The sequence below is a fragment of the Heloderma suspectum genome, chromosome 4 (assembly GCF_057233095.1).
Source record: "Heloderma suspectum isolate Gila_16-S chromosome 4, 16-S_ref, whole genome shotgun sequence".
NCBI classification, from domain to species: Eukaryota; Metazoa; Chordata; class Lepidosauria; order Squamata; family Helodermatidae; genus Heloderma; species Heloderma suspectum.
Window position 1 is genome coordinate 116,347,421 of NC_139461.1, and position 20,149 is coordinate 116,367,569.

The 20,149-nt window shown below is 45.2% G+C and overlaps 1 protein-coding gene across 1 annotated transcript; it reads right to left on the reverse strand.

Annotated features, from left to right (window-relative positions):
- Positions 1–1,301: 1,301 nt before the first annotated feature.
- On the reverse strand, positions 1,302–18,900 carry LOC146347348 (leukocyte elastase inhibitor-like). Its single transcript, XM_084850504.1, has 8 exons — positions 18,824–18,900; positions 15,220–15,404; positions 13,067–13,198; positions 10,882–11,025; positions 9,546–9,663; positions 8,063–8,205; positions 3,970–4,131; positions 1,302–2,269 (listed from the first exon to the last, which is right to left on the reverse strand). Exons 2-8 carry the CDS (start codon positions 15,385–15,387, stop codon positions 1,880–1,882), a joined length of 1,257 nt encoding a protein of 418 aa, XP_084706630.1. The 5' UTR covers positions 15,388–15,404; positions 18,824–18,900; the 3' UTR covers positions 1,302–1,879.
- Between the last annotated feature and the right edge of the window lie 1,249 nt (positions 18,901–20,149).

Below are 20,149 nucleotides of genomic sequence, written 5' to 3' on the forward strand. Positions count from 1 at the left end.
GGGTTACTTTGGTTGAACAACTCCTGTTCTTGATAAGAAATGCCATCTTTCAACCTTCAAATCCACACATTTGTAAAAAGCCAGTTCTGCATCCAGATCTGGCTTTTGCGGGGAGGGGGGCTGCATAATATATTTGCTTAAGTTGTTTGGAAGTGGCAGGAAATAAAAAGAAGCCGATGAAGGAAGTAGGTTAAGAAATGAGAATACATATTTTTAAATGTTTCTTTTGCATATAGTAAATGTATGTAAATCAAATGTGTGCTTTTGGGTAATAGACATAGCTGATTGCATATTCCTCTGATTTTCATACATAATTTTGCATACATAATTTAGAATCAACAGGGACAAATGGTATAAAACATCCCTTTGAGGCAATATGGAGACTTCCTGAAAACACCTCACCTTTTCACTTGACAGCCCGACCCTCTTCCCTGTTTGTTTGTTTGTTTGTTTGTTTTCATTTCCAGCCATATGTAAAGAATGTAGGAGGCCCAAGGATCCAGGCCCACAGGCATTTTCTCAGTTATTCCTCCATTGTTCTATAGGGAATCTGAGCATCTTTCACATAGCTAACGTATCTTTTGTTGGGGAGTTGCATTTTCCCAGCTGTAAAAATTTATTAATGAGAGGGAAAATGTATTCCACCCCACATGCATGCATATGATGCCCAGGAAATGTATTTATTACAGTTTTGCAGTGCTACGTTTACTGTAGTTCTGTAAATATTATGGGACACCTATTGGCTAGTTCCGGTGACCTCAGAGACAACTGTCATTCTTCCCTCCACCACATCTGTGCCACTGTTTAATTGTGCAAAGCATTTTTTATGTTTCTGTAGAGGCTGAGTGATTTTCACTGCACTTCTCCATCTTGGGAACATTCATATACCTCGAAAGAAAGGAAGAAAGAAAGAAAGAAAGAAAGAAAGCAAGCCAGCAGGACTCTCCTGTTGGTGTCTTAGCATATAGTGAACCTTTTAAAAAAGAGAATGCAAAACTTATTGTACTGCAGGAGAGGAGGGAGAAACAAACAAACAAAAGCTCAATGAAGAATGAGCATGCTCAGTGGACACAGAGTGGTCGCTAACTGTTGGAGGAGGAGAAATGGAAAATGGGTGAGAGGGCAATGGAATGGAGTATCCTGAAAGAAGTTATGGCTGGCTTGATCTCTGAACAGGACCATTCCACGCTGCCACATTTTGTTCCAGGTCCCACTTGTAATGTCTGAGCATGTTTACTGAGTACAACATTTTACAATACATCTCATTTCTTAACAAAGACAAATAGACAACAGTTATATTTGAATGCTTGGGTTTAATCAAGAGTCAGCAATATGAACCAATTTATACACACTGAACAGCCAGAAAGCAAAAGCCTGTTACAATGTCTATGGGGAAGGTGTTATATATATTTAGCCTCTCACAATTTAAGATTCTAATCCAACCCAGAAGTAAAAGAAAAGCAGGACCACCACCAGTTTTCAAGAGCTTTGCACCAATAACAATGCAATGTAAACAGTTGAGTGATAAAGGAAACGTATATGTGTATAGGGCTGGTGGAGGTTTTATTCCAGATGAGGTTCTACTAGGTTTCAAGCACTGGGATAAAAGGACATCCTAACGCTAAATTAGTGGTTCTGTGTGCTTCCCACCATACTGCAGCTCTTGCCATGTGTCCTGTTTCCTCCCAGTCACTGAGTGCTAGACAAGGAGGACCACAGTAGCATCAGGGCAACAACACAGGGTAAAAGGCTTGAGGCGGGTTCCCGAAATGGCTGCTACAGCAGGAAAGAATCAATCTGATAACCCTATTGTCAGTTCTATAAATCCTTTTGCATGTGGGCCTAGAGATCTCCGGGTCTGCTAATTGAACATGTTCCTTTATTCTGGCTTAGTGAATTTACCCAAGGTAATGAGGATTTGGGTATGTTTGTGCAGGATATAGAAGAAGAATGGACGGTCAACTACAAACTGCACAGGTTCCCGATGTGGGCGCCTATCCCGAGGGCCAGGGGGGGTTTCTGGTTCCTCACCACCCTCCTCATCAATTTCAATAAAAGTATCATGAAGAAGCTGAGTCAGAGCCACATTTTCTGTGGTTGTGGCTCTAGAGAAATTGGATTTTGGGGGATCAGTCAGGGCTGACAGATCTAAATACGCACTGACATCAAGGCTCTTCTCTAAGCTGAACTTGGGGATCACCATCTCAACTTCTTCCTCCTTCAGAATGCAAGACCAGTCGAGCAGAAGCTCACTAAGTTCAGTTTCCAGCTGGAGGGAGACAAATTGCAGTGAGGTGATGAATACAGTGATCAGTAAAAGAAGCCAGAAACACACTTCATTGTAAAATTAATTTTCCTTGGGAAAGAAACAGGGATATAAGAGTATCACACAGACTAGCATGATCTACCCACTAAATATTTGTATACAAATATTTTTGTCAATGATGAGGGGTTGGGGTGAAAAAAGGTCAAACTAGCATTCCATATTCGATGTATTCATAATTCTTAGCATGGGACATCAATGGGGTGGAGGATGCAAATGCAGATGTCATATTGGTGACAGGTTTATAAACGGTTAAAAAGTGCCACACCATGACACCTGTGGGCTCAGTGAAAAGGAGGAACAAATTTATGAGTCCCCGATTATGCCAGGCCCATTAAACTGAGGCCACAGCTAGATTGATCCAGGGGGAGACTATGGGCCTGTTCACATGATCACCACAGCCCACTGGGTTGTGTCTGTGTGCATGCAGCCATTTTGAATATTCAACCCCCAGCGGGGCATTGCCATAGTTTGTTGTATCATCCAAACCCAGGTGGCAGGGGTTGTTTGAGAGTTAACTCTCAAATAACCCTACAACAGAACATGAGGTATTTGAGGGTTGTTTAACCCTCAAACAATCCCTGCCACCCAGGTTCAGATGACACGACAGACCATGGCAACCTTCTGCCAGAGGATGAATATTCAGAATGGCTGCCCTCACACACTGCAACCCACTGTGGGTTAAATACATCTTGCAAACCAGGTCTATGTTTAGAACTCCAGGGGGGAAGTGGCAGAGCAGGGGAGAGCTGTAGAAAGTTGGCAGGAGCAAAACAGCATGTAAATCAATCTAACCAAATAGGAGTCAACCTGAGAAGGAAAGTCGTGTTTTGAAACAGTTGGTGTAACAGCTGAATAGCAGGAACTCAACAGGAGGGACCATAGACCAGTAGCAGAGCACATGTTTTGCATGTAAAAGTCCAAGTTTATTCCTTGGCATTTCCAGTTAACATGACATTTTAATCGTAAGGGATAGATGTGCAGGGTTTTTACAAATTCAAATAGCATCAGCTTAGAAGGGGCTGATATCATTATCAGGAGTGCATCTGGTGTGGAGAGAGAAATTAACCCTTTAAGTTGAGATCTTATGCATGTCTTAATGAAAAACAACCCATCTATTGTATTTATTTTATTACGTTTATATCCCACCTTTCTTCTATCATGGAACTCAAGGTGGCCACATGTGGTTCCCTGGTGGTCTCCTCTCCAAGCACTGGCCAGACCCAAACCTGCTGAGTGGCTGTCTCATGTGCCTTCAAACCATGCTTTGGGACCAGGGCATGGTCTAAACTGGGGAATGGCTGGGGAATGCTGGGAGTTGTAAGACTTTTTTTCCCATTTAAACATGCACAGGATTACGCCCTTACTCCAGTCCTGAAGGAAAGTCTCTTCTGAAGCTGGTATTTGTTTAGGGTGGGTGGGTGAGTTTTGCTTGTCAGGCAGAGTGTAATAGAGCAAATTAAGAAAGGGAGAGTGCTTCCATAACAGTTGGGAAAGGCTCCTGCAAATATTATTTAGTCTTATAGTATCTGAGATGATACGACCAAAGATGTGTGAAAATAACAGCCGATTTCATAACCTGGTTGTAAAGGAGAGGTATATTAATGCTATAAAAATAAATGTCATAGGAATAATAAAAAAATTACCTGCTGAAGGGATTCTAGACGGCTGTCTCTGGGGAGCAGGATGAACAAACTCAGCTCATTGTTTCTGTAGGGGATCTCAAGCACCTGCACATCGTATCCCTCAATTTTGCCAGTCTTATATTGACCCTTCCGGTGCATCAGCTGCACAGTTGTGCCATCCTTCTGCAAGGAGAGATATGAAGGAAAGTAGAAACATCAGGATCTTTGTGCTCTGTGGAATAGCTATGTTGTTGTTGTTGTTGTTAGCTAATCTGGACAAAACTCTGAACCTATCATTGGCATTGTACAGTTAGGCATGCTGGAATCTTTGCGAGTTTTGTGACTCCTGTTTGGCTCAAGAAAGATTCTGACAATTTGTTTTCCTTTCCTCTTTGTGTGGTGATAAAAGTCATATAGTGGGCATGGACTCCAGCATCAATTATGGAAATTTCAAACCCCAGTTGCATATGGTTGGATCCTGACTTAATCATACTTAGGGTACATCCACTGAAATCAATGGGACAAGTTAATCATGATTAACTTACGTCCCATTGATCTCAATGGGTGCTTTCTAAGCATATCTAAATCTGGATCCAACTCAATGTGATCAACTAAGAAAGTAGAGGTTGTGTCCTCTCTGAACCAGGTTGCCCAGGGTTTAGAATCATAGAATAGTAGGGTTGGAAGGGGGCTACAAGCCCATGGAGTCCAACGCCCTGCTCAATGCATGAATCCAAAATCCGCTGATCCTTCCCGGGACGAGACTTACCTGGGGAGGATGTTCCGGATGGCGGCGGCTCCAGCAGCTGCTTTGGCGGTGGTGGCAGCGGGGACTGGTCTTCCGACTGGCTGCCATTTGCAGTCTGGTCTTTTTGGGGTTTTTTTGTTTTTTACATAGACATGATAGGCTACATAAAGACTTGCATAGCCTATCACATCTGGGTTAAAAAAAAAACGCTACGTAAATATTTACGTAGGCTAAAACAGCGAATCAAAAAGGAATGCAAATAGCGCCCACTATGCTATTTGCGTTCCCCTTTATTTTTGCCATAATAGTCTACATAAATATTTAACGTAGACTAAGACGGCGAAAAATAAGGAACGCAAATGGCGGCCGCCATAGCCGCCGCCATTTGCGTACGCGTTTGTTTTTTTGTTTTTTTTTTAACCCAGATGTGATAGGCTACGTAAGTCTTTACGTAGCCTATCACGGTTGAATACAGGGATGCAAACAGCGGCGACTATGGCCACCGCCATTTGCATTCCTGCTACCCAGCGGTCGGATGTCCGGCTGCTGGCAGAGCCGGCTGGCAGCTCTGCAGAATGCCCGCGGAGCGGAGCCAGCCAGGCAGGACTCCGGGTGGAGGGATGGAGCGCCTCCCCCCCCCCCGTCGAGGATTCCGGGGGGAGGGGGGAGCGCCTTCCCCCCCACCGCGAAGCAGATCCGTGAAATGGTAAGTAACTTTCGTACATCCCTACCCACTTCTGCCTCATCTTGCTGTTGCTCTTCAAGCTTCTTGTCTTCCCTTTGCTGCTGTAGTTCCCCCATTCTGTCCAAGAACTCTTTGTGTTCTCTTATTCACCAGAGGGTCGACAGTCACCACTCTAGTCCACTTACTTTTTCTTCCAGCAGCGTGATCAACTTGCACTTGTTGCAGGTGGTAGGGATGTCAGAGAATTCCGCCACGGATCATTGGTGAGGCCGAATGCCAGTGCATTCGGCCCCCCGAACTCCGTGGCGGAACGGCCTGCCACCCCCCTGCCCCCCCCCCGCAGATCCCTCCCGGGACGAGACTTTCCTGGGGCGGATGTTCCGGGCGGCAGCGGCGGTGGCAGTGGCGGCGGCGGCTGGTCTTCCGACTGGCCACCGCCACCGCCATTTGCAGTCTTGTCATTTTTGTGGGTTTTTTACAAGACATGATAGGCTACGTAAAGATTTACATAGCCTATCATGGCTGGGTAAAAAAAAAAAACGCGTACGCAAATGGCGGCAGCTACGGCCGCCGCCATTTGCGTTCCTCATTTTTGGCCATCTTAGTCTACGTAGACTAAGACGGCCAAAATATGCGGGGGGGGGGGTTAGCCAGAGCCCTCCGTGGCCGGAAATCCGGCTGCGGATGGCTCTGGCCTGGGCCTGGCCGGCTGCTCCGTGGAGCTGCCGCAGAGCACAGCTGGCCGTGGAGGATTCCGGGGGGGAGGAACAGATCACCTCCCCCCCATCGAGGATTCTGGGGGGAGGGACGGAATGCCCCCCCCATCAACATAATCCGCGGAAAGGTAAGTGACTTTCGTACATCCCTAGGTGTAGGCCAGGTTGTCCTCAGGCAAGAAAACAAACATTGCACACACCTTGCAGGTCATCACCACTGGAGAGTCTTGTCCTTCCATAGCCTCTTTTCCCTTTTTGTGTCTAGCTTTGTGATTGTTCTAGACTAGCCTGTGCCTGCTTCTCTACTCAGTAGAGGTTATAAGCAGAGTCCCACTGGTGTGGAAGTGTATGTTACAAGACAAATGAATGAAAAACAAGTTAGTTAAAAAAGAAAAAAAATGGCCTCCCCCTTGACCTCCCCTGCCGAACTCCCCTGGCCAACTCCTGTTTGCTCCCCCTGGTCGCTCTGGTTGCTCGCTCTCTGGGAGCTTGCTTGCTTCTGTAGTCCCCCTGGACCAGCTGGAGCAGCTTGCTCTGCTCTGCTCAGGTGGGAGGTGGGAAACAGACTGAAGCTTCCTGCCCACTCAGCTGCTGGGAGTACTCAGGCCACACGCACCCAATTCAGTTGGAGCTCTCAGAAGCACCTGGTGAGCTCACAGCCACTCAGAAGGATAAAGGGCAGCCCCCGGGGCTTCCTGCAGCCCACTTACCTCTAAGCCTCTGTCTCCTTTGTCTCTTCTACCGCTGCAACTCCCCTGGCCAACTCCTGTTTGCTCCCCCTGTATGTTGCATTGTGCCGGTATGGCTCCCAAGCACCCCACTGATATGATGAAACTTTCAAACCCTTTAAAAGATGTCTGCATACAGCAATGATTCCATACATTTCTTAAAGTCTTCTGTGCACCTCCAAAACATTTAGAATAGCCTTTCCCAAACTGGTGCCCTCCCAGCATTCCTGATCATTAGCTATGCTGGCTGGGAGTTGAAGTCAAAAACATTGGAGACGCTTCCCAATGTGATTCAGTTTAAAACCATGTTTTATCATATTCGGATTTGCTCCACCTGCAGCACATGCAGTCAGTTAAAGTGGCTTATACATGAGGAATAAACCCTTTCACATCGTAGGTTGCACAAGAAACTGCATTAGTTGGGGCATATGTGGATGGAATCTCGTGGCATCAACAACATGCTCCCTTCGTTAAAGTCATTAAACTTATGCTCACATCCACCACTGTAGCAGATAAGGGGAGATTGAAAACAAAAGGCAAAGCAATCCCCAATTCACAGAAGACAATGTGAATTACTTCTGAGTAGACATGTTTAGCGGGCTGTTTTCAGTGCTGAAGTGGAGATTTTAAAAGAAAGTCATCCCAAAGCAACATGCTGACTTTCTTGGTGGAAGTAAGGCTCATTTGGGCAAAAACAAAACATGATCAGCTTTTCAAGTCATTAACCTAATGCGCAGGTCTGCTCCTCCAGATAAGCAGAGATTTAAAGCAAAAGGTAAAGCAATTTCCAACTCCCCACCCCTGTATCTGCTCCCACACTGAGTAAGTGTAATTGAAGATGTGAATTACTTCTGAATAGACATGTTTAGCCAACTCCTCTCCTGGTTTCCTGCCTTTGATGATGCAACTTTCCCTTCCACCTATCACAGCTGCTCCTCCAGCCGGTGCTGAAGACAGTATCATTAGTTGAGGTCACACAGACTCCCAAACTGCACTTAAACCAGCACAACAGGAAAATCCATCAAAAACAACTTTGCAAAAAATGCAGGTTTTACAGCATGAAAACCCATGGTTGCTGTGGAGAAGGGAGAAACATCATGTGCCATGACTATGTGTGAAATGCAGTAGCACCAGAGTAAATCCCCCATGTAGATCCAGCCCTGGAGGGTACCAGGTTGGGGAAGGCTGATTTAGGGAAAAGAAAGTATGAAGCTCTGGGTATATTTCTGGAACTCACCTCATTTAAATGAAATGCACCTTCTTGTGTGAATTCTTTGTTAAACTTCACATCCCATTGTCCTTTGAAGTAGAGAGCATTCACCTGCAGCATCTGAGCAAGATTATCAAAGCTGTCCTTAGGAAACAGATTCTTGATTTCACCTGTAAACAATAGAGGCACAATTTGTAGTAAGACCTTTTGTAATACACATGTCGTTTATGAAGGAAAACTCACATCCATCCCTTGTTATCCATGCAACATTTTGGCTTCCTGGATGTTAATATTTAGACTACAACCTTTGGGGGGCAAGGACTTCTCTGTTTACTTATTCACTCAGGGCACAATCCTATGGCCTCTAGACAGTCATAGGACTTTTCAGTTCCCAGAAACCTGACTCCCCACCCCTCCTCCGCTACCTTGCAGGCAGCGCAGTTCGTCCCCATCTCCACAGTTGTAAGAGCATGGAGTGGGTGAAAAGGGGGTGTTCCTGGGGGATGGGGAGGGAAGGAGGCTGTGGAAAGATCATTATGATGCTTCCTATGCACAGTCTAAGCACCTCCACCCCCGCTCCAACACGCACCAGCTAGACAGCTGCAATCAGCTGTCTAGATGAAAATGTAGGGCAGCTGGAGCATGGAGGAGAGGATCTCCTCCATGCTCCGCCTGCCCAGCATTGGATAGTTGGCCACCTCCAAGTTTGGAGGTGGCCAACTATCCCCGTAGGACTGCATGCTCAGAGAAATAAAGGTGAGTGTGATAAATTCTCTGAAACATTTCTGCTCAAAGTGCAGGCTTCATTTTGTGATTTTTTGGTAGAATCATTGTTTCTTGCTACCCTTAACTGAGTGTATCAATGGGACTTAAGTTAGTCATGATTTAAATGGTCTAGTCTAAGTATGACTCAGTATGCTAACTTATCATCGTATGAAAAATTTGTCTGATGTTCCTATAACTTTGCTCTCTTTTGATTTAAGTTTAAGAAAAAAGATCATGGAGAGGATACAATTATAACTAGCATAGAGGTAATGAATACAATCACTGAGTTTCTTATGAAACTCTAGAACACAGAGTCATCCAATGAACCTGAAATCTGTAAAGTGCCATGTCTCTTGGTGGTGCTATATAAATAATAAATAGGAGAAGGCTCCCAGATCTTTAGGTCTATGGAACCATATAATTAAAATGTGTTTCAATATATAAATAGCATCATGTCCACATAATAATGGGATTGTGGAAATGTATTCAAGTTTTGAGTTGGAGAGTCATGTGTGTTGGGGGTGGGCTTCCAAATTTGAATGATTTTCTTCTTATTTACTTCTCTGCTTGTTCTATCATCATCATCATCATCATTTTTTATATATCGCTTCTCATTGAACAAATCCTGAAGTTGTTTCCTTTCTAAAAGAAGTATATTAAACAAGTGGTTGGTACATCCATCTCAATATCTAACATAACATCTGTATCATAAACGGGATAAACCATAATCACAAGATACTCATACCGTGTGTCTGGATTTCAGTCCACAGATTTATCACAGTCCGGACTCCCTCTGGGTCATTATGAATGTCAACTCTGTCCACATCAGTCAGGTACAATTTCAGAACACAGTAAAGGAATTTCTATACAAAAATAAAAACAACACTGGATCAAATAAATCAGTAAATATTGCTCTCTGGATGAGAATGTGGGCTAAGTCTTTGTGCTGGGAATGCTTAGACATACGTAACTAACAATAACCATTCTCATTTTTAGTTTCAATGTATTTGAGTAATGGCAAACTGGTTAAAGCATTTTACCCCCTCATTAATGACCTTCCTCCAGCAAGTAAAAATCTTATTGAAACAGGTGTTGAGCCTAATACAGCTGATTTGTTTACTCTGCTGCTCTGTCTTTTAACCTGTATTTTACTTTACTGATGTTTCACTGGGCTGCTACATTTGTGTGTGTGCATGTGCGCGTGTATTTATATCCCATCCTTCTTCACAAGGAGCACAGGGTGCCTAACAACTCATATAGAAACAATACAACATATGAACGCTGCTAAAATCATAATTCTAAAATTACAAATACACAATAAAATACAACAAAAACATCACTGCATCACCAGAAAGCAGATAAAAGGCTTGACTGTACCCCAAAAGCTTGTACAAATAAAGACATCAAATAAATATATGCTCTTCTTTGATTTTTAGATGGTGTTATATGTTACTATTTATTTTGGTTTAGACCCTTGCTAGCCACATTTTTTTAAGGAAACATGGGGTACAAATGTCATAACTCAATCAATGCCATCAAATGTTTGGGATTCCACACTCCCATTTGAAATCTAGATCCCATAACGCAGGGAAGCAGATCCTCAGGCTTGCCTGGTTTCCAAATCTGGCCCTCTGGGCTTTTCCAAATGGCTATGCTCCCAACCCCCTTTCCCCCAACCACTGATAGTATGGTGGTTTTCCCAGCTTTTAAGAAGTTTTTTCCCCATTCTAAAAGGTTGAAACGCTTCTCCGAAGGCTTAGGGTACAATCCTATGCATGTTTAGACAGAGGAAAAGGCCTACAACTCCCAGCATGCCCCAGCTAGCATTGCTGGCTGGGGCATGCTGGGAGTTGTTGACCTTTTCCTCTGTCTAAACATGCATAGGATTGTGCCCTTAGTTACTTGCTGGAAGAGCTTTAAGCTAAAATAGGCTGGCGTTTTGGCTCTGCCCCTTTTGCCTTCGACTGCACCCCCCACTGGAACACAGCCCCTGAGAGCGTCTCCAAAATAGAATTGGGCCCTCAGGCTTAAAAAGGTTCAACACCTCTGCCACAATGCAACAATCTGTTAACCCAAGTTACCTGGCAAAAAACAATGGCCTGGTCTCCGTAGAGTCGATTGGCGATACTCAGCACATAGTCTGTGCTAGGCTTGTTGAGCTCTGCAAGGATCTTGTGGAAAGCAGTATGGATCCCCTCAGGTTTCTCACATTCAAAATCAGGGACCTTCATGTAACAACATCAATGTTATTGTATCGTACATGTGCAAATACAGAAGTCCGAGGGCTGGTTCACAAATGAATGTTCATCACTGGATGACTTGCAAGTGGGACAACTTTCTTATCTCAAATGCAACAATTTTCAGTGGAGTAAGTTGACAAATCCTGCTGTGAGAAATCAAGTGCTGTGCATGCATGCATGGAATTTTACCCAAGGCACATAGTTAATTGTTCCTGATTTCCTCACAAAGACTTCTTTGGACTTTTTAACCTTTCCAACGTTCGGCATTGTTGCTCAGTCTGTGGCACAGCTCTGAGTATCAGGAGACCTGACATTACTCTGTGACATTTATTTGACCATTGCTATGAGTTCCTGCAATTTGCTTTACTCTCACACTTAATAGTAATACTTAATAGTTAGTGTTTGTCTAGTACTTTGAAGTGTTCAAAGCACATCATGTATATTATCTCATTGCAATCCTTACAGCAACCCTACAAGCTAAGTGAGTGTTATTATCCACATACTGCAAACTGGAAGGATGAGTGGCTTGCCTAAAACTACCTGATGAGTTCATGGCAGAGGTGAGATTCAAACTGGGCTCTTCCTGATTTATAGCTCATTCTCTTTGGCTGCAATCCTATGTAAGACAGCCATCTTTTGGGGGTGCTCTAACTCTGGATTTCCTGTGTTGAAGAGGTGGTTGGACTAGATGGCCTACAAGAGGGTTAGGCAATCTTTTTGGGTCTGCTGGTGCATTTATTGTTTTTACCTAAGAATCTCCCTTTTCTGCTCCCGTCCATAGGTTCTCTCTCTATCCCTCTCTGTGGATTCTCCCTTTTTTGCCTGTCCCCCCTCCTTATCTTTCTACGCTTGGGATTTCCTTCCCACACGCCTCTCCCTTCTTTCTCTTCTTCCTCCCATGCTCACCACTCCTCCTCTGTCCAGCCACTTCCCTTCCCCCCTCCCACCACCACCATGCTCACCTCATCCTCCTCTCCCTGCCCAACCAATCAATTCCCTTCTCCACCACCACACTCACTTCCTCCTCCACCACCCAGCAATTTCTTCCCACCACAGCAGTCACCTCTTTTTCCTCCACCTCTTCCTGCCTGTAATTTCCTTCCCTGCTGCCATGGGTCTCACCTCCCTCTACTTCCTCCTTCCTCAGTAGGGCTGCTGATGTGAGTGCAAATGCAGGTGGCAGCAGAGGGGAGGAAAGCAGTGGTGTGGGGATGAAATTGGTAGCAGTGGGGAGGAAAGCGGCAGCAAAGGTTGGGGGAAGAGGAAAGTGGTGGTAGTGGTGGTGGCAGTGGGGATCTGGCGAGGATATGCAGGGGCCACTGCACCCATGGGCACTGTGTTGTCAACTTTTTTCTGTGTAAACATGCATAGGATTGCATCCCTAAATAAAGTACCACAGCAAAGCAAACTTTTAGCACTATCCAATGCCCTTATCTATAAAAGAACAGAGCCAGTTGATGCATCACTATGGGCCACTTTTCCTCTCATGGGATCATCTAATCTCAACATGTGTCTAGGAGGTCAACCTATAGCTGACAGATTTCAATATTAACAGCTTCTGTGATCTTCATTATAGATTTCATAAACATTGTTGATGTGATTGAAATGTTGAGCTACTGGCTTGCATCAGCTCACATTTTAGATTGCTTTCTCCTCAGAATGACAGTCAAGTCTTCTCCAAGCAGCCCAATTATAGTTGTTGACCTTGACTATAACTGAATCCCCTTCCTTCTTCGTCTTTGAAGTTCCTAGTTCTCCATTCACAGCCAATTCTGCATCCTCCCATTAGTCTCCTTGGCTCTGGGCTCTCTTTCCCTTCATTTCCCCACCTCCCAGGACCTCTTCCTTATCATCCCCTGTTGTGCTTTTAATCCCATCCAAACTGACAACTTTCCCTTCTCTCTTATAAACTGGATTATAAAATGATTGTTTTCCTAAGAGCTGAATATTCTGAGCTACCACTCTAGTTCATCTAATCAGTGTCCACTTTCACAAGCATAATTCAAAAAAATTGTTTTGATGATACCATTGTGGGAGGGGTTTGATATGACAAATTAGCTCTTCGTATGTCTCCCAAGTGACCATAGTTTCTCGATGCCACTAAAGTTCTTCTTGTCCCAGGGCCACTGCTCTCTTTAACTTCATCCCAATGAAGTATCTGGAATGGAATGAGATAGCTGTGGTCATGGAAGTAAACTCTGAGACAATACTAGTTAGTTTATTAATTGTGGCAAGTCAACATGACTTAAGAGCAGGGATATCTTCCCCTCCACAAAATAGATTCTTCCAAACAAGCATGCTGAACTACACAATACAGTTCTATAAATTGTTTTTTTTTCTTGAGACTGTGGGTGAATTATAGCTATGACACTGCTCACACTGGCTCACTCAACTTGTTACCCAGCAAACCAGCCCACTTAGCAGGGGCTTGACAATCTGTCCAAGACAAAACCAGGAGGTTTATTGAGCCCTTAATAGGCCACTATAGATGGCTGATGTTTTGTGTAGGTCTTAGTGGGCTGCATGTTCTATGAGGGCTGGGTATGTTTAGCATGGAGAGAGAAAAAAATGAGGGCAAGAGCGAGACACGATAGCAGTCTTCAAATATCTGAAAGGCTATCATGTTAAATGTGGAGCAGACCGGTTCTCTCCCGACCCCCCACCCCCATGGGGGAAGACTAGAACCAGTGGGAGGAAATTTCAGGGAAGCAGATTTCTGATAAACATTAGGATAAACTTCCTAAAGGTAAGAGCTGTTCAGAGGTGATGGGCTCTCCTTCACTTGGAGTCATTTAAGCAGAGACTGGATGGCCATCTGTCACTGATACAGTTGCATCCTGCAGTGCAGAGCCTGCATTGAGCAGGGTGCTGGACCAGATGATTTCCAGGAATCAGCTCCATGAGTCTATTGTGTACGCCTGGTTTAGGCCACTAATAATTATATCTCTTTCAGGCAACAACCTTGTTGAATGTAACAATATTATAAAGTGTTTAGTATTACCCTCCTCACCCCTTAAAGGACTCTCTAGAACAGACGTAGGCAACCCAATGCCCTCTAGATGTCTTGGACATCTCTAACCATTGGCCATGCTGGCTGGGGCAGATGGGAGTTATAGTCCAAAGTGTCTGGAGGGCTCTGGGTTGCCTACCCCTCCTCTAGAGAGCTATGTTAGAACCTTCCTCTCCTTTATGCTGGTTTTCTAAGTGGGGGAGCTTTTTATGAGACAGAGCATTCAAAAATGCACGCACACACACCCCTCATCTTCAGTCTGAAGTGGTACAATCCAACTGGACTATCACACATGATCATACGGAATGTTCCAATAGCCTTTCATTTGGATTTCAATGGAACTTTTAACACTACATTTAAAAAAAAAAATTACAGTTACTCTCCATCCTATTCATAAGGGCTTAGAGTGACTAACGCACAGTTCCCCCAGGCATCTTACAGGTCCAGACCTGCTTAGCTTCAGCCGTAGACATGTGTTGTGTATATCCAGATCGTTCCAAATTGTTGAATTGTTCTACTTGGGATCCTGCAGTGGCTTATTCATGGCAACATCAACAATGCATTTAAGTACAGCAAGTCTAGGAACACAGGAAGTGGCTTTAGACCAGGTCAGACTTTTCGCACATTTAGACCAGTATTGTGTACTCTGGCCAGCAGTAGCTGTGCAGACAAGGCTCTTCCCCATCACTTGCTGCCTGGCCCTTTTTGTAACTGGAGATGTTGGGGATTGAACTTGGGACCTTCTCATACAAAGCATGTGCTCTACCAGTAAGTTGTGGTCCTCCAAAGACTACTCCAGTCTTTGGGGGACCATAGACTACTCCATTATATCATGTTGCTGCTGTTTGTATCCATCTGCATTTCATGGGAGATAAGGAAAATGGATGCTATCTTTGTTGTACAGTAATTATCTACATTTATTGTAGTACATTATTTGTTGTACATTAATAAACATTAATAATCTACAGCCCAGCGTGACAATGTCTTCAGATATGTCCAGCTCATTCTCGGTGGGCCATTCATTATATCAGGTGATGTTTCTGCTGTTGTAGGGGGGGGGGGTGAAAGGAAAAGATTTGTGTTACAGAACAATTAATACACTGGAGTAACTCATGAAAAACTTCCTGTAGACCCTTGTAAGATCCAAAGCAGATCTCTTTGGTACCTACCTTTTCTATATGAGCTGCTGCATCACCGTCGGATCCATAAATGAGCAGACCCAGAGCGGCTGTGAGATTCACAGGAGAAATCACGACATTTTCATTTGGGTGTTCACGGGTTACCATATGGTAAAAGTCAACAGCAAACTTAGCATTTGCTTCACTGAGGGTGACCATTGTTAAATCCGAATACTCTGTAATAATAATAATAATAATAATAACAACAACAACAACAACAACACAACAGGACAAGAAGAAAAAGAACAGGAACAGAAAAAATATAAACCATGACAGAGAGATAAAGGCTTGGATCGAGAAGCCTCATTCCACCAGCAGAAGGACACCGCTTGCAGAATGGGACTTCCATGTCCTCTCCTCCCCCATGCAGCCCCTCTGTGCACCCTCCAAATCTGCTCCAGAGGATTGGGGGATCTTCCAGAGGAGATTTGGAGGGTGTGGGAGGGGGGGCTGCAGCAGGGAAGAGAGGACACAGACGTCCCGTTCCACTGGCGATGTCCTTCTGCTGCTGGAACGAGGATCCTAGCCCCAGCCCGTGATCTTTTTTTAAGGGTTTTTAAAGGGTTCCCACTGCATCAAGTGTCAAAAGAAGGTTTCAGCCAATTTATTGCAAGTTAGATACACTCACTAGCATACAGACTGCTGCTTACTTAACAGTTGATAGCCATCTAAGGGTCAGTTTATACATTCAGCAGAATGAAGTGGTACAGCCTTTCCTGGACCGTAGCACTTCAGATTAGTGATGTAGTAACTGAATGTCTGAATAAGCACCAACCCCAAAAAACTTTCTCTGCATGTAGAAAGCTAGCATGATGGGGACATGCTCTTTTTTCTGTGCAGAAAGGTTTCACCAGGAAGCACTCAAACAGGCAGCCAACACACACACACACACACACAACCCCTGCAGCCTAAAATGGTATAATCGAGGAATAGAACTGATAAGACAAAGCATAGTGGCTAAAAGACTGATTTTCAAATCAAGGTCCCCTCTCCGGTTCAAATCCTGCTTCTGTCATGAGCCCACTAGGTGTCTTCCCCAACATGGTGCCCTCCAAATGTTTTGGTCTTCAACTCCCATCACCACCAGCCTGCATGGCTAATGGCTAGGAATGCTTGGAGTTGTCATCCAAAACATCAGGTTAGAGAAGGTTGGCCTTAGGCAAGCCACTCCCTCTCAGCCTGTCCACTCACCTGCAATATGGGGCATAATAATACTGACATACCTTATAGGATTGTTGTGCGGTTTTCAACTAGATAATGCATACGAAGTAGGGATGGGTGAGAATTTAGTTTGGTTCAGTTTTTGATAAGGACTTGCCAAAATTTACAAATTTCTTCATAAATGAGATGGAAAGAATTTGAGATTAAAAAAAAAAAAGAATATGGGAGAAAGATAAACTGATAGATTTGTCCTTCACTCATGTGAAACACTTTGAACATGTGAAAGTGGTATGCAAATGCTAAGCATGATTGATTCTGCTGGTAAAGCACCGCCAGATGGCTTTTCAGTCACCACAGAGCCAGATACATCAGCACAACCCTAAACCCTGAAAGGCACTTGAAAAAATCTCCCAATGGGACTGTAACTGCCATGCAACATAATGGGATAGACTTGCCTTGCTGAGAATGCAATAACTAAGGTGGCACATGATGTTGATGTTCCACTAACACCACATGGAGTATCAGGGTAAGAACATAAGAAGAGCCGTGCTGGATCAGACCAAGGGTCTATCTAGTCCAGCGTTCTGTCCACACAGTAGCCGACCAGCTGTCAACCAGGAACCCACAAGCAGGGCATGAGTGCAACAGCACCCTCCCACCTATGTTCCCCAGCAACTGGTGTACATAGGCTCACTGCCTCAGGTATTGGAGGTAGCACATACCCATCAAGACTATATATTCGTCTCTCTGCTAGTGACTGGATCCCACTATGCAGTTTTGACGTTCTGGCTAGTTAATACATGAATTGCACAGTTGGTCATTGAATGCAACTCCACACGGCAAGATGAGATCATCCATACATGGTCTGCCACAGATCAGCCTATATGATCTGTAATGTGCCACAAACAGAAACCAGCAGTAAGAACATGATACTTGATAATTTGCTGATACTGAGCCAGAATATTGGTCCATGCAGCCCAATAGTGTCAATGCTGACTGGCAGCAGCTTTCCAGGGTTTCAGGCAAGATTCTTTCCTAGCCCTACATGGAGATGCCGGGAATTGCACCTGGGGCCTTGTGCATGCAAAGCATGTGCGCTACCACTGAGTCATGGCCCTGAGCTATGGCCCCTTCCACTAATCATCTCCCCGTGTTTAAGCAATTTCTTGTGCAAAGTCCCTTAACTAAACCTGGAACTTAGGTAGCCTTCCAAAAGCACAGACCTTGTCTTCCAGGAGTCTAGCAGTGTGTGATGTGAGCTTCTGTCATTTATATAATGATTCCTTTCCACCCTACTGCCAATAAACTAGCTTGCGACTACAAATCGATAATGATGTGTATCAGTCTGATTTGACTAATTAGGCTGGTGTAAGAGGCACAAAAGACATTTTGCTCTTAGATGGTAGTCCTTGGTAATTGTCACTGTATATTTAGCATAGGGAGCAGAGAGCAGAAGAGTTATGATGCTGCACGCCACATCTTGGCCTCACCCACAGAGGTTTTTGCCTTACAGTGCAGTCTTATACAGGTCTGCTCGGAAGTCAGCCCACTGAATTCAATGGGACTTATGCCCAGGTGTGTGGGAATAGGACTGCAGCCTCATTCTCCAACCAAAACATTTTGAAAACATTCGTCTGTTTCCATTCTATGAGAATAATCTTGGGTGTTCACAAGCTGTTTAGAGCGTAGAGTCACAATTAACAGGGTTGTCTCATGTAAGTGACTGTCACAGTTTCTGTCTACAGGGAACCCTTCCCACATTAACTTATCTGCCTTGAGATTCCTACCATGGAACCTTGTGTTTTAAAGAGGGCTATGGGGCATGTTCTAGTAAGGCAGGGATAGGGAACCTCCAGCCCGTCAGCCAAATTCGGCCCATGAGGCTGACTCATCCAGCCCACAGAGGCCTCGGGTGAGGCCCCTCCCCTCCCTGAAGCCCTGCCCCGTGGAGAAGGGGTGGGAGAACAACGGAGCTGTAACTGCAGCTCAGTGAACTTCACTTCACTCATTTTGCCTAATGAGAGGGCACTTGCTGAGGCCCCTGACAAGAGCCCTCTTTAGCCTGCAAGAAAGTGCCATGCTTCAAATGACCCTCAGGAGGCTTCCTTATACTGTGTCAGAGCATTGGTCCATCCATTCCAGTACTGCCAACACTGACTGGCAGCTGCTCTCGAGAGTTTCAGGCACGATTCTTTCCTTGCCCTACCTGGAGTAGCCGGGGATCAAACCTGGGACCTCCTGCATGCACAGCAGGTGCTCTATCACGCCGAGCTACAGCCCTTCACCCTACCCTGAAGAAAGCAAAGGTGAGGCTCAAGCCGCCGCCTTCATCACCTTCTCTGAATATTCCTGATTCACACCAGATGATCTGGAATAGGGATGAACAGTAGGTTAGGCTGCCCCTCAAACACACACCCCAAGCAATGCTGCTTACCTCCTGTGGGAATTTGTTAGAATCACAGCAGCCTGGTCTGAAGCTTTCCCGACGTGCTGAGACAGTTGCACTGGTACAGCAACTACAGAAACCACAGCCTTTTTCAAAGTCTTTCGTATTCAAAACACCATCTGAGCTGGTACAACCTGTTAAGGGAAGGGCCACAGCTTAAGGGAGGGGCCCTGGCTCAGTGGTAGAACAGATGCTTTGCGTGCAGCAGGTCCCAGGTTCAATCCCCGTAGGGCCGGAAAGACGCCTGCCTGAAATCATGCAGAGCTGCTGTCAGTCAGTGTAGACAATACTGGGCTAGATGGACCCAAAGTTCAGCACCTTTAGAGTTCTGGCTTGTTCTGAATGAAACCCAGAATGGACCCACCCCATCAAAATCAGAGCCACCAGCCTCCTCTGGGTCTAACTCAGTCTAAAGCAGCTTCCTATGTTCATATATTTGTCATATGTGAACACTGTGAACTGGGTTCGAGTCCCACTGGAGCCACAAACTCTCTCTAGGCCTCCTTTTCCCAACCTGGTGCCCTCTCACCAGGAGTTTTTGGATTACAACTCCCAGGATTCCTGACCATTGACCATGCCAGCTGGGGCTGATGGGAGTTAAAGTCCAAAACATCTGGAGGGTGCCAGATTGGGGGAAGGCTACACTAGGTGGCCTTTGGCAAACCTCTATTGTTTCAGCTTCTCCCACCACCACCAACCTGTGCTGTGGGCATCATAGTAATATACTGGCCGGTTGCTTATAAAACAAATGTAACGACTGGCGAGATAATGATGGTAAAGTGCTTTCAGGAGCTGAAATGTGCTATATCAGTTCTAGAGATTATCCTCAGAGCAGTCCTGTCTCCCGATTGTGAGTGCAATGTCACACTGGCAATGTATAATAACGAGGATGTGGGGATGAGCAGCGCAAGTGCCAAGTGGCAAAACGCTTGCCTTGCGCAGATCATCGACGGAGTTATGTTAAGCATGTGGAAATTTATCATCTCGCCTGGTTGGCTGAAAGAACACCCGGCCATTTTAAGGGGGGGGAAGTGGCATGGGATCAGATTAGGCACACAGAGCCAGGCCGGGGAAAGCAGACCTCCCCCTCCCGTCCTCTCCAGCCCCCTGAAAATGCTACACAGAGAGTGGGGTGGGTGGGTGCTGAATTAGGTGAGCGGCGGTGCTGTTGTTTTAGCTCTACCTAGCACAGTGTTGAAGGCAAGGTTCTACCCTAACCCTCACGTGATAGCTCTGCATGTGTGATGTACAGTGCTGGTCCCAGGTTTTTGAGGACCCTTGGGCACGACACCCTCGGTGGGCTCCCTCCCTCAC

What these genes read in the sequence shown, in the direction of transcription:
- LOC146347348 (XM_084850504.1), bottom strand. Translation starts at nt 15,387, where the DNA reads ATGGTCACCCTCAGTGAAGCAAATGCTAAGTTTGCTGTTGACTTTTAC. An exon ending in CAGCAGCTCATATAGAAAAG is followed by an intron (nt 13,199 to 15,219) that starts GTAGGTACCAAA and finishes ATTCCATTCCAG; the next exon opens with ATACTTCATTGGGATGAAGT. An exon ending in GTCTAGAATCCCTTCAGCAG is followed by an intron (nt 2,270 to 3,969) that starts GTAATTTTTTTA and finishes GTCTCCCTCCAG; the next exon opens with CTGGAAACTGAACTTAGTGA.